The sequence below is a fragment of the Macrotis lagotis genome, chromosome X (genome assembly GCF_037893015.1).
Source record: "Macrotis lagotis isolate mMagLag1 chromosome X, bilby.v1.9.chrom.fasta, whole genome shotgun sequence".
NCBI lineage: Eukaryota > Metazoa > Chordata > Mammalia > Peramelemorphia > Peramelidae > Macrotis > Macrotis lagotis.
In genome coordinates, this window is record NC_133666.1 from 185,083,384 (window position 1) to 185,098,079 (window position 14,696).

The 14,696-nt window shown below is 34.2% G+C and overlaps 1 protein-coding gene across 8 annotated transcripts in view; it reads right to left on the reverse strand.

The window, feature by feature from the left end:
- Positions 1 to 4,234: 4,234 nt before the first annotated feature.
- RNF38 (ring finger protein 38) overlaps positions 4,235 to 14,696 on the reverse strand; it is a 242,399-nt gene continuing 231,937 nt past the window's right edge. For all 8 annotated transcript variants that reach the window (XM_074200436.1, XM_074200439.1, XM_074200437.1 and 5 more), the window contains 3 exons: positions 13,306 to 13,427; positions 12,578 to 12,677; positions 4,235 to 5,273 (listed from right to left, as the gene is read on the reverse strand). In XM_074200436.1, coding sequence (XP_074056537.1) covers positions 5,211 to 5,273; positions 12,578 to 12,677; positions 13,306 to 13,427 — 285 coding nt within the window. In that variant the 3' untranslated portion in view covers positions 4,235 to 5,210. The remainder of the gene's footprint in view (positions 5,274 to 12,577; positions 12,678 to 13,305; positions 13,428 to 14,696) is intronic.

A 14,696-nucleotide genomic window follows, 5' to 3' on the forward strand; every position in this document is an offset into this window, starting at 1 on the left:
ACAACAGTCAGGTAGAAAAGAATGGGATCAAGGATGCTGGTGGGATTGAGCTGATAGGAATTCATTCCCCAGGATCCTATGAATCTTTCCTCTTTAGTTTCTACATAAGAATAACAACATTTATACCTCTTATTAGGGTTATTGAGGGAAGTGTTTTGCGAACTATAAAGCAGTATATTAAAATGAACACTGCTTAATAAAGAAGGCAATCATTTTAGAAACATTTTAAGCCATTACTATAATTACTGAAGAATGGTACTGGACTTTGGAATCTTAAGATCTGTCTAAAATAACTTTATATTAATTAAAACTTTACTGCTTGCTCAAGGCTCAAATTTCTGGTTCTATAATTTACTTGTTATATGACATGAGGTGATTCACAATATTTCAAAATCTAAGTACTGTCATTTGGAAAATGAGGGTTTGGACTAAATTAGCTCTAAAGTCCCTTTTAGTTATGAAAATATAATTTTGTGAGTGTAATATTTCAACTCATTTTTTTCATAGGGACTAATACATGATCTGTCTGTTAACAAGGTTATAAACACACACACACACACACACACACACATTTAAAAAACCAAATAAACTAGAAGAACTTTATCCTTTGTTGCAAAGCAGGAATCACAGTTTTGAAAAAAAAGTATTTGGAAGCAGACTTATAAATCAGAACCATTGTTTAATGAAGTAGGTGGAATCATACAAAATTCATAAATGAAGGAGAAAAACCAAGTGACAAGGAAGAAGGATCCAGTTTCCAATTTTATTTTAGGATATCAGGAGTTTACTTGGGGTTAAGAATTCCCTTCTGCCCTCTGGGTTGTGACCCAAGGCAGACACAGAGCATTTAAGGTCTATCTGTGCTCTGCAGAATCTCTCAGGAATCTAGTTCATGACTTAACTTGTCTGACAGTCACTTATTAAAGACATTAATTCACACAGGTTGCATTTTCCCCCTAGAACATCCAAAAAGGATGAGAAAATTAAGCTCGACTTATTTTACTCCAACTCTTCTTACGTATTCATTCCACATGGTTTCAGATGATCATCTGAAACAATTTATATAATCAAGAAGATAAAAGATAAAAAAGAGAAATAGTATTTCTTGGAGAAAGGAAGCTGGAAGGGGTGTCAAGAAACCAGCTTGAAAAAAGAATTTCATGTGAAGTGAGGACAAAAAAAGAAGCTAATGTTCTCCCCTTGAGTTACTGAGAGAACAAAATGGAAAAAAAAATCAGAATGAACAGCAATTCTACATGATGAAATATTAGTGACTGATATCCCTGAGAGCTCTCCTGAGCCATCTCTGCTTGGCAGCACATTTATAAAACAGAAACACGAACACACATTTAAAGGATCAGCAACGTGGTAAACCAGGCTATCGTTTTTTAAAGAGGCCTGAGAAGTACCTTTGTTATATGTATACCCCCCCCCCCCCCCCCGAGCACGAGGCTATTACTTAATAATTACATTTTAAGACTTTCTTGGTGATGCTTTTTAGCCATTATTTTATGTACTGTTTCTTAATACAAGTACATACTTCAGGATGTCTCTAAGATCATAGTGTGGCTGAAAGTTTTAATTGTTTTGGAAAAACCTTAATGGCTTGGAACCACACTAGGATTTTTGAGACACCCCTAGTTGTGTATTTCACTGTTCAGTGAAGGAGAATACTGTGCCTTCTCCAAACATTTATAAAAGCATAAATAAAAATCAGGGGCTCGGAGTGTAATCTGTTTACACACCCAAATGCAAAACCAGGAAGAATGACAAAAAATGCTAAGTATACATCATACATTTATTACTGAACAACCCTCTCAACTCCAAAATAGGGCACAGGGATTAAAAATAAAAATTCATTGCACTACTTAGTAAAGCATTACTAGTAAGTTTCATAAAAAATGTACAAATTTTGTTAAAAATTTATCAAGCCTTCAAATGATTTGGTTACAGGTATTTATAATACATTTAAAACTACATTAAATGATACAATAGAATACAATGAGGAAAAGACTCAACAAATATGATTTCCAACAAAAACTCCTAAGCTTTCATAATCATTAGTAAATTTGAAACAAACAGCAAAATGAGGTAACTGAATGTACCAAAAAGAAAATAAAAACAATTTTAATGGTGGCCCAAAGATATTGCCATCAAAAATGTTTTCCTAAAATGAAATTGAGTTGGTAGATCCCATCCAAAGTATTTACAATAGGCTTAAATTTTTAGAGTTTAACAAATCACAGTTAAGAGATCATATAAAACCTAAACATACTTACACATTTCCCCCATTTTGCTTGAAAAACTTTCAGTAAGAAAATGAGATTTTGATATCTGGAGGCCTTACTCTTTCAAAAATAATCAAATAGAGTTGACAATTCATGCAACAACACAGCAGACCTAAGATGGTAAAGCCAATCTTTTTTTTTTCTTTTTGGAAGGAAAGAGGGTAAAGGCAAGAAAAATAAATATCATATTGGATTCTGGTGCTGTAAATGACCACTGTAGGGTGGGAGTCAGACACATAAGTGTGCAGTAATTCAAAGGCAGTAATAGCTGAGCATGAAACCTTTCCCTTCCCCTTTTGTCAGCCACAACAGGGGAAGATCAATGCAGCTAGTCTGAGCTGGTTCAGAACATTACATGCATGTGTGCTTTAAATACACACTAACCACATGAAATAAATCTGCACACATCTCCAAAAGTCCCATGCAAATAATTTTTAAATTTCAGATTAGCTACAAGAGTGCAACAATTAAATTCAGTATTTTACCAAATTAGTCCTTACTGCCCCTAAACTGTCAACTACTTCACAGAACTTAGGTGGAAAAAGGACATTATGACAAGAATTCTTAAGTTTAAGGAAAAAAAAGTACTAGTTTATCTAAATATTAGTACAATGTGCCTTGTTAATTATTTATCTAAATTAGAAAAAGTGCTTTATTTGCATGCTTCAATAAAGTGAATACTGAGTGTAGTCGTGTTATTGTTAGATCTGTACAGATAAAAAGTCTTTTTGCAGCTATATAAAAGAGTCTATGTATAAGATGTGTGGCATATGCAATTTTAAACATGATTTCCTTATTTTAAAAAAATAAAGGTTAACTATACATGATTTAATTGGTTTGTGGTTGGTTCTGTCAAGAATTCTACTCTACCACATTTTGGGGGAAGGGGTCTATAACAATTTAAAAAATAGTATGCTGTATATTTTTAAATCATTTTTATTTAGTGCTCTTAAGATCTGACAAATATGGGCAGACCCAAAAGTTTTATAATTCTTTTTTAGTTAGGAGTCAACAGTGTCTGAAAAAATGGACAGAATTGTGCTTATTTTACTCAACTTTACGTTGCTATTAGTCTGTAGAGCTTTCAAGGGAGGGCAAAGCAGCATGGTGGTTAGCAATAACACTATCTGAAAAAAATTAGTTGACACTGAAGCCGAATGGTATCTGAAGCATTCAATGTTATGACACAAGGAACTTAAAGCTGGGATGAGACTGCTAATGAAGTGTGCTGCTCAGATATTTGCAACCAAAGTGACAACGTTCACCCAAGGTAAGAAGCAGAGGGATTTAAGAAATAAAACTTTTCAATCTAATTCTTTAATGAAAAATAGCCTAAAGCAATCTGAGATATGGATAGTGAATCAGTTTATTCAAATCTGCAACTATAATATTATTTAGGTCAATTGAAGGGAGATTAACTCCTTTTTCACAGCTTTTTTTTGTTCTAATCTGAGAATGGAATCCTCTTTTATACTGCTAACATCCTGGACACTGATTGTATTACACTTTACTCATTCATGCAAGGACCCCCCCCAAAAGAAAACCCAACAACCCCCCCCCCAAAACCCATGTCCCGAACCCCAGGGTTTGACAGAGAGAAAAAAAAAGCTGGGGTCTCTGAATCATGGAGTTCATCCATATGACAAAAGTTTAAAGGGGCATGATGGGAAATGATATTCTCCAAAAAAGAACTAGTTTGACTATGTTCAGAAATCAGAATTTTTAGTTAAAATACTTTCTAGGGAGAGAAATGTCATTTCCATACAACTTAATTTTGATTGCACTGACAAGGAATATATGCCAGGAATCCAGGTTTGAACTGGTTAACACAAATTAAAATTCAGATGAAGGACAATGCCTAATATTCAGGAAGTGGGATTGCATGGGATTGAGAATACCCTTAGTAACAAATTACTGAAGCATCTTAACAAGTAAAAATCTAACGATTAAAAAAAAATCATAGGTACTTTATTTAACAAGCTGACTGGAAATGTTAAGGAGATGGAACATAATCAACATTCAAATTACTGATCGAACATATTAATATTGCTAACTGAGTACGTGAATATTGCACCCTTCTAACAGGAAACAGCAAGCCTGACATTTAAAATTCACTTTAATAAGAGAATCTAAAAATTAGGTCCTGGTACACTTTTTCTCTAAGTGGCCAGAGTTGAGACCACCAAAAAAAGGGAAAGTATAACAGTCACCTGAAGAATAAAATGGTCTTTGTATCATTAATTATATTGGGAGGGAATTGGGGGAGAGAATATTAAATGCTTATAATTGATGCACCCATAGCATTCAGTGTGCACAGCAAACACAAGGAAAGAAACCAGTGTACAGTACTAGTACTGTTTAAATAACACATGAGATTATACATTGCAGCATAATGAACACTACACACATTCTCAGTACATGCTGGTATATAGGATCTCACACATACATTATGCTACCACACCTCACACAAATACTTTCATACCTTGCAGACATACACGGATATATTACCATACATTTCATTCATTTCCACTCACAGTTTCTGAAGGCTCTATATAAGGTAGATTGCTATATTGTTTGGAGCTACCACTCTTTATAAAAGCACATGCTAAGATCACACCCACAGTAATCTTGCAGCAACACTCGGAATGATCACACAAAAACCAGGGAATGTTAGTGCACACACAAAATTAAGCTAAAGAAAAAGTCTTTGGAGTTCCAATCACACCGTTAGTATAACAATCCCATAATTGTGATGACTAATTGTATGTAAGCTTTATAATTAATTAAATCACACAGTGCAAAGAAAGGTCCATTGACCTTTTTGGTAAAGGGAAGGCTGGAAGCCACACAGGTAAATTCAATGGCGAGTCCATATATACATGTGATGAGGAACACCCAAACTAATTTGTGCTCTTAGATTGGTCATTCTGAATCACGATGCACTTCTGATGCGTCAGCTCGACAAATTGGGCAGGTACGATTTGCCTGAAAGATAAAAGGCAAAACAAGGTTTGATTGAGTTGAAGAAAAACATTTCTTCTCACTATTGATACTCATTGTTAAAATGAAGATATTAAAGATGCTTCCATTCTGTATTCCAATCATCAAAATAGAGCTAATTTAGCATGGGAGAATCAGTATAGTAAAGAACTTTCTTAGAATTTAAAAAAATGCGTTTGAATTTTAGGTCACTTAACCCCTATGTGTCTCTCAGTTCTCTCCCCCATAAGTCAAAGAAAAATAATGTTGACTTGTAAGTTTGGAAAGCAAAATATTTAAAGTGAATTATTACTAGATTAACTTGGGGAACATTAGGCATTTAGCTTGTCACAATGGACATGGTTAAGTATAACCTTTAGATGGAATAAAATCAAACACAATATAAGGCAGCATTTAGCTTTTGATCAAAAAGGTCTTTGAGAGTGACAGTTATACAACTGAATGAGGGAGCAAGATATAATGGAAAAGACCACCTGATCCAGAGAATAAATAATATCTAGGTTTTGAATATGACATGTTTGTAAAGTTTTTTTTTTAGTATTAGCTCAATTGGTCCTGTGCCTAAATCCTGACTCTGAAATACTACCCATATGACTTCAGATAAGTCACTTGACCATTCTGGTATTGTTTCTTCAGGCATAAAAAAATTAGGCTAGATGATCTCTTAAGGATCCTTCCTGCTCTGAAGCTGCAATTCTATATTTTTTAACGTTTCAACATAAATTTCTAAAACAGAACAGTAACTTTCCTCACACCCAACTCTCAGATTGTAATGGGCAAAACAACCCTTAAAATAAAACAATACATTTTGAAATTTAAAATAAAAATCCAAACTGCTTCTTAATGTAGGAATTTATGTCAGTAAAATGCTAGGAGGACAGAATAACAATGAGAGCACTTTAGTACCTGAAATTTTTCCACTTAACTGTCCTTATTCTCTTTACCTTTGGTAGCCATAATTGTATAAGAACCAGAATTCTTTTTTAAATTTACTGACTAAATAGAATTTTGTGTTTATAGCTTCCATTTTATAAAAAACATAAAATCATTTCCTACAACTCTAGCCTGACTGAAATTACCTTTTTCTTTCTTCATGGCCTCTGTTCTTTGAGACAGTGACCTTTTACAGAGTAAATCTCTCACCCTCGGTTTAAACAAATTTAGGTATTGAATCAAAAATGGATATACCTCAGGGCCAATTTTTTTTTTTGTAAAATATGGCAGAGTGACATCTAGTGGTAATCTGGAAACTGTAAATTATATTTAGATCACATAATCTATATACCATTAATTTCAACTTTCTCTTCTGCATGGGTCAAATTACCCATGGGGTGGTTTTACACATGGATTAATGGAACTGGTGTCATTCTGTTGTATCAACAACACACTTGAAACTACCAACTTTGCTTTGAATGGATGGACTATATTAATTTATTCACTAAAGTAAATGTTTATATGTATATAATGATTATTATATTTCTTTTCTTCTTAATGGATGAGGGAGGGACTAAAAGGAGAGAATTTGGAATTCAAAATTAAAAGAAAAAAGATTTTTTTGGGAACCAATAAATGTTTATGGATAATGTATTTTGAAAAAAGTTCTAGAAGGGTTGGTGCAAAGCAAAGATGAACATAGATGGATTTTAAGGAACTTACAAACTTAGCAATGAAGACAATTCCTACATATATATAATTTACAGGTACACAACTTAATTGGGATTTGAAAAGTTACAGAAGAGATTATTTGGGGCAAAAATATCTTTAAAAAGGACCATCCCGGGGGTGGCTAGGTGGCACAGAGAATAGCACTGGCCCCGGAGTCAGAAGTACCTGAGTTCAAATCTGGTCTCAGACACTTAATAATTACCTAGCTGTGTGGCCTGGGGCAAGCCCCTTAACCCCATTTGCCTTACAAAATAAAAAAAGACCCCCCCCCATGGCTATTACTAAATTATGTTGACAAACAAGTAACCAATAAGGTTAAATTTATTAGACACTTACCAGGTAACTGGCAATATGTTAGCCCTTAGAATACAAAGAAAAAAACATCTGAATAGTTGCCCCTGCCTACAATGTTACATGGAGGAAGGTATAAGGAAGAAATCCACAGAGGGCCAAATCCAGTTAGACTGCAATAAAATTTATTTAAAAATATAAAACCATTCTTAGCTTCTTTGGCATTAATACATATAGAGGAGGACCCATTTGGCTTTGGGTTGTAATTTGTGGTTACCTATTCTAAGGAGTGTGTATCCTAGCAGTTTGTTTCAGAGCAGCCTTTCTAACAGATCAGGAATTTGAGGGATGAGCATTTCAATATACTTTGACTCTAAAGATATTTATATTGAAATACTTAAGACTACTTATGCATGAATCATTCCTGATTGGTTCATGTCCTTCATTATCTTAGAAGATCAAAATGACACCACTATGTTAGAGACAAATCACAGTGTATCCAATTATGGCTGACCAGACAAATGAATTCAGAATGCTCAACCACAGGTCAGGTACAAATAGTCCACATGAACACCTGGGATGTAAACTTAAGGTTTCCTTTGAGCTGCTTCAATCCAGCCTTATTCATACTTTAGATGGAATTAAATGCTGCCTTCTTAGAAATGGATCAACTATCCTGCTGGTAAACCCTGTGAAATTCTCAATTTTTCATTTAGCAATTTCCATATTTCTCCATCATTTTCATCAAACCAGTCTTAATGTTTGAGATTTTCTGGTCTAGAGGATCAAATGCAGTGGTGTGCATCAGATTTCTGAAAAGTTGCCCACCACTCCTTTTCTGCTCCACTGGCTGACAACTCTGTGTTGCCTCAATTTTCCCTCCAAGTTAGCAACAAACAGTCCCTGCTCAGACACTCTAACATCTTGACATTAATTCCTCCAAATTTCCAATAAAGCTCATTCATTTAATGCTAAGTCACCGAGATAGCTACATTGTTTATTTTTGTAAAAAAAGGTAGAGCAGAAAGGGAGTGGGCAGTTTTCAGAGATCTGATGCTGCATCTGCTCATGTCAAAAATTTTATTCTGGTCATTGCAACACTCATTTTTAATATAATATAAAGCATAATACAATTCATGTCTTTCAAATTACTTTCTACAAGCAATAAGAATTTTCATATATGTATAATTTTCACCATGTCAATGTAAAATAGGAGTTTCTTTGCTTTCCTTTAATAATGACAGGGTTTAAAGGTCATATTTTGTTTATTTTGACCTTCATCTATATATTTTATAATTTTTCCATTAATTCATCTAAGGCAAAGCCAAATAAATCACAATTTAAACATAACCAAGCAAGACTTATCGGCTTCAAAGCAATATAACTAATTTTTTTATTGAGAGGCAGTGTAGATAGTTTGTCTGTTTGAAGATCACAAGAAATAATATTTGTAAAATATTAAACACTTGGTATTATAGGAATTATATAAATGTTCTTAGATAAGAGTATATATCAGGATGTATCCCTGCTCCCATATATATGTATGCATGTATTCATATACACAATTTGCTTTTTTTTTTTAAAAAAGGGACACAAAGAATCAGTGTTACACTGTGTAATCTAAATTATTATGATGCATCCATGTGTACATTATATTACCAAAATCAATAAGTAGGTCATATAAATGATATAGAGTTGGGAAGATACAAAACTCTAACCCCTAAATTTTTATTTTCTTGCTTCAATAATTCTTTAAGATACAAAAACATATAACAAACTTGATTATTCTGTACTGTTTGAATAGAATGGGACTCTAGTTCATTTCCTTTTAGGCAGAAATATAAAATCACTTTAAGTGGTTCTGTTTCAATATGGGGTCATAATAATTTTTTTATGTTTAAATTTGTTCAGTGGTAAAATTATTGTGACTATAACAAGTCAAAAGCCTACACTATTTTATAAATTTATGTCTGATATTGTAAGATGAAGAGGCAGAAGGTATAAAAGAGGAAAAAGAAAACAAGAGAATGTTTAAACTCTTTAAATATAATAAATCAAAGTCCACTTTTGAGAACCAAAAGCAGTTTGGCATGGCAGAAAAAACAATAGACTGTATTAATTAAATCTAGACTCTCTAGTTCTAGTGTCACTGTTTAAATAAGCATTAAATAACTATGATGGGCATTGGAAGCAAAAACAAAAGGAAAGAATATTCCTACCCTAAAGGAGATTACGCTGATACTTGTAAAAAAAAAAGAATACATAGCCACAGTAACTGATGAGGTAGGTAGAAATGCTAACAAGAGAATCAAGAAAAACTATCTGAAGAGACAGCACATTACTTGAACTTGGATGTAGACTAGGAATTCTAACAGATAAAGGTAGTGCTAACTTTAGTTATATAGCTAGTAGACCAGTCTCTTTATTCATCCGTATAATGGAAATAACTGCATCTACTTTGTTTACTTTATAGGATTTTTTTGGTGAAGATTTTAGAGTAAGGAATGTGAAAGTACTCTGAAATTTGTAAAATGCATTCCAAATGGAAAGAATTATTAGATCCAAGAAACTCTTTCTGGTGCTCAAGAAAAATAAGAGCAATGCACTTGATTTGGCTTAAAAAAAAAATCAGTTACATTGAAAGAGGGGGGCATCTCCTCATTGATAATGTCTTCATGCCAATGAAATCACAGTTTAGGATAAAACAAAGCAGCTCATATTTACATAGCACTTTTAAGGTTTACAAAATGCTGCTCACATGAGAAAGGGAAATCTTATATATATTTGAAATTTCCTACAAACACACACACACACACACACACACACACACAACACACGCACACGCGCACACATCTAAGATACTCAATATAAATAGGGTTAATAAGACTGCAGCTAGTGAATTCAAGTCATGAGGCCCACAAAAACCATATTCTAAGGTATGGTATTAGGATTCTTTGAAAGATTGAAAAGGATAAAATCATTCCAATTTTCAAAAACTGAAGAATAGTGAATTTGCAAACTAGAATCAGTGAACTTGACTTTAAATCCTAGAAAAATTCTAGAGCATATTACCAAAGTGATGGTTAGAAAACTTCTAGAAACTGAGCAAAAAGAGAGAATATAGTTTCATCAAAAAACAGATCATGACAGTCTAACGTTATTTACTTTCTTAAACAGGTTTAACAAAACAAAACACTTCTTTACAGGTTCCTTTTCAAAAAAGGTATCTCCTATTTATATATCAGAATCAAGATTGCTTTGCAAGCAAAGACTAGATTCTTCTAGGGATGTTGAATTCTTTCAGATGGCCTGTTTGCAAATACCATTTGAAAGAGTGCATCAAGATCCAAAACATAACAGTCTCCTAGGAAAGATCTATAATCACCCAAACTCCTTTGAATTGTTTTTGCTTTTTTTAAGAATTCTGAGAACAAAGGATAAAAAGGTAAACAATCTCCATTGATACCCTCTTGATGTTGGGAGAAAGTAAGGAATTCTTCCTGCACAATAAGTAGATCGCTAATGTATATGTAGCTAAAGATGGACAGGTGTGGATGGGTTTTAATCCGCATTGTAAAGGGAACTCCTGAGTCAAAGAAATTAGATCTATTTAAGGACTACATTAATAAATCAGAAAACACTACACATTTGGCCTAGATTTTAACAAAGCAACAAATTTAGTATGATTCTTTAAACAAAATGAACAGATTCAGATTAGATGATGATTATAAGTAGCTTAAAAATTGGTTGAAAATGGCTAAATGTCTAGTTATAACGAAGTCTTCAAGGGTGCTGCTCTAGGGATTTTGCTTGTTTACAATGAAATAAAGGCACAGATGATATACTTATTACATCTGTACATGGCAACCTAAGATAGTCAGTTTGCTAGATGAAGTCAAGATTTAGAAGTATCTTAACAAGTATAAAGTCTGAATCATACATAACATGAATTATAATAAGGATAAGTAAAAGCCTTATACTTTAGTTAAAAAATAACATGATTTACAAGTTTAAGGTGGAGATGTAAGCTAGATAAGACAGCAGTTCATCTATAAATGACTGAATGATTTTAGCATACTGTAAATTCAATGACTCAACAGTGAGGAATGATGATCTAAAATGCCAATCAAATACTATGTTGCATTATGAAAGATATAGTAAAGAGGATTAAGGAAGTCGTTGCATTGTACTCTACCCCAGTCAAACCACATATGAAGTGGGTGAACAGCTGGGGATACTGAGTCAGAAGATAAGCTTCTAGATGGGAAATGATATATCCATTTCCAATTATCTGAAAGGATGATATGTGGAAAAGGGATTATACTTCTTTTGGTTCCTGTGGCAGGAACCAGTGTTTTCCAACTTCTTCCTTCATACCTACACATAAGGAGGCTTTATCTAAGTAAGAAAATAAAGCTGAGACCTGACTGGCCTCAGCTTTCTTTCTCTAGCCTTGACACCAATAAATCAAGCACCTTGGCTTCCCTTGGTGCATCTTCCTGGTCATTCAGAGGCAAAGCAAGTACCAGCCACATATAATCTTCCTCCCAGACTTCATGTGAGTCAAAGATCACAATATACACTGATAACTTATAGTTATCAGTTCCGAAGTATTATCAGGAGGAGACAAGAAAGGGTCCAATTTAGAGAAACTAGAAAAATCGTTTGTTAAATATTTAGTTTGAGGGTATGCTTTTTCATTCTAAAATCAAACACTAACTAAGATAGTACTGGCATTAAAGTCTAGGGGATAACTGACCCTGAAAGCAGATTCATAAATAATGGAGTGGAAATAACAAAGAATGAAGTTCAGGCTTGATATAAATAAAATTCATAACAATTATCCACCCAAAAGTGGAATGGGTTTTTGTCATCGGAATTCTTCAAGTACAGCTGGGGTGATCCAAATGTCCTTGTGCATATACAGGTAGAAATTGGTTAATTATGTCCTGCACCTATTTTTATATGGTTCTTAATATGAAATAAAAACCATTCTTAGTTTTTATTTTTAATTCTGTACAATAACAGCCTACAGGTTAGAGACAGCCTCAGTACTAGGCACTAGACAGATTCTGGGATTCCTTCCAACTAGATTCTATGACCACCATTTATGAAGAACTTTTTCAGTTCCTCTTAACTTGGATTGAGCCGTAGTAATATTTTGGAATGTGTCTTATGTGTCTCTTCCAAAACATGTCCTCTTCACTTCTATCACATTGTATTCTCCATAATAAAAACAAATCTCAACACAAGAATTTCAGGAATCTATCATATTTATGATGAGGAAAACATAAAAGCATGTTAAAATTTATCTATAGAAACTTCTACTTTACCTTAAGCCATTTGTCAACACACTTGGCATGAAACTCGTGGTTACAGGGTAAGACTCTTAGTAGCTGCCTTGACTCAAAATCACACATGCATACTACACACCTAAAGAGAAAACAAAATAATGGAATAATGCTAAGTAAAAGCGTATTAAGAGTTTTTTTGGACTTGTTTTATCTTTAAACATCTCAGAAACTGTCATAACCAGATATATATCTATCTTGAAATCCTGTCACATTTCCTTCTAAATTATAAGTTTAAATTGAAATTAATATATAATTATCTTGAAACATTTTCATTTAAAAATTTTAATCAAGGTATATTGAGAAATATATATATCTCCATATTTTAATATCCTAAAGGTGCTTCTTCAAGTACTGCAGCAAAGAAATATATTATCAGTCTTTTTTTACTATCTGTGAAACCTTTAAAGTTAAAGATATGGAATGTGAAATACATGAAAAAGAAAATTTGGTTTCCTAATGACTGAAACTCAGAAGCAGCTAGGTGGCACAGTGAATAGAGCACTGGCTGTGCAGTCAGGAAAACCTGAATTCAAATCTGACCTCAGACCTTAATAATTACCTAGCTGTGTGACCTTGGGCAAGACACTTAATCCCCACTGCCTTGACCAAAAGAACACCTCCCCCCCAAAAAACCCCAACCTAATGACCCAAACTCAAAAGAAAAATACATGCTTAATATAGACTTAACTCAACAGATAAACACTTACAAAGTCTGTTCTGACTGGTGGTTGTTAGGATTGAACCTGTAAGATGGAAGTTGTTCAATATCTGCTTTTGTTAATCCACGTGGCTTGGCCTCTCCTAGTCGTTCTGCCAGATTTAGTAATGCCTGTGAATGTAGTTAAGAATTAATTCACTTGCAAATTCTACTTATGTTTTTATTAGTCTCTTTTGTGTCTCTATCAAATATACTTTATCATCATGACAATGTAACGGTGGCTGGAGAGGTAAGAGGAGGAGAAACCTGGTCAACTCTGCTAAATGCTTGATTTAAAGCACAACCATGCCACACCCCCTACCCCAAAGTACTGTAAAAATTCACCTCATTTCCATTCCCCATTCATCTGCATAATTAATTTTACTGCTTTTTTTTTCTGAGAGGCAATAGGGGTTAAGTGAATTACCCAGGGTCACACAGCTAATCTGAGACAAGCTGAACTCAGGTTCCCTTAATTCCAGAGTCAATGCTCTGGCCATTGAGTCACCTTAGCTGTCCCACTTTGCTGCTTTATGTTACATTTATCTACTCAAATGCTTCTGAAGTGGGGTTCCATTGACAACTTAGGTAGACAACCAAAAAGGGAGATAGTGCTGCAGGCTGTCACTTAAAAAAAAAAAGGGAAATGACCATGGAATTAAAAAAAAAAAAAGGACAATCATACTTTTAAAAAGTTATTATGGGGGCGGCTAGGTGGTATAGTGGATAAAACATCGGCCCTGGAGTCAGGAGTACCTGAGTTCAAATCCGGTCTCAGACACTTAATAATTGCCTAGCTGTGTGGCCTTGGGCAAGCCACTTAACCCCATTTGCCTTGCAAAAAAAAAATAAAATAAAAAAAAAGTTATTATGTCAGGGGCGGCTAAGTGGTGCAGTGGATAAAGCACCGGCCCTGGAGTCAAGAGTACCTGGGTTCAAATCTGGTCTCAGACACTTAATAATTACCTAGCTGTGTGGCCTTGGGCAAGCCACTTAAACCCATTTGCCTTGCAAAAGTCTTAAAAAAAAAGTTATTATGCCAACTTCTTTCTTTCCCTTCCCCAGCACAAGGTGCTGTCATTACCGATGCTAGAGGCAGGAAAAGCCAAGAACAGATGAATAAGAACACCTGACTCAAAGAAAGTATTTTAAAAAAACCCAACCACTTCTATGTATGTCATGGAACACTATTGTTCTATTAGAAATCAAGAGGGACGGGAATTCAGGAAAGCCTGAAGTGATTTGCATGAGCTGATGCTGAGTGAGATGAGCAGAACCAGAAAAACACTGTACACCCTAACAGCAACATGGGGGTGATGATCAACTTCGATGGACTTGCAAGTTCCATCAGTGCAACAATCAGGGACAATTTTGGGCTGTCCACAATGGAGAATACCATCT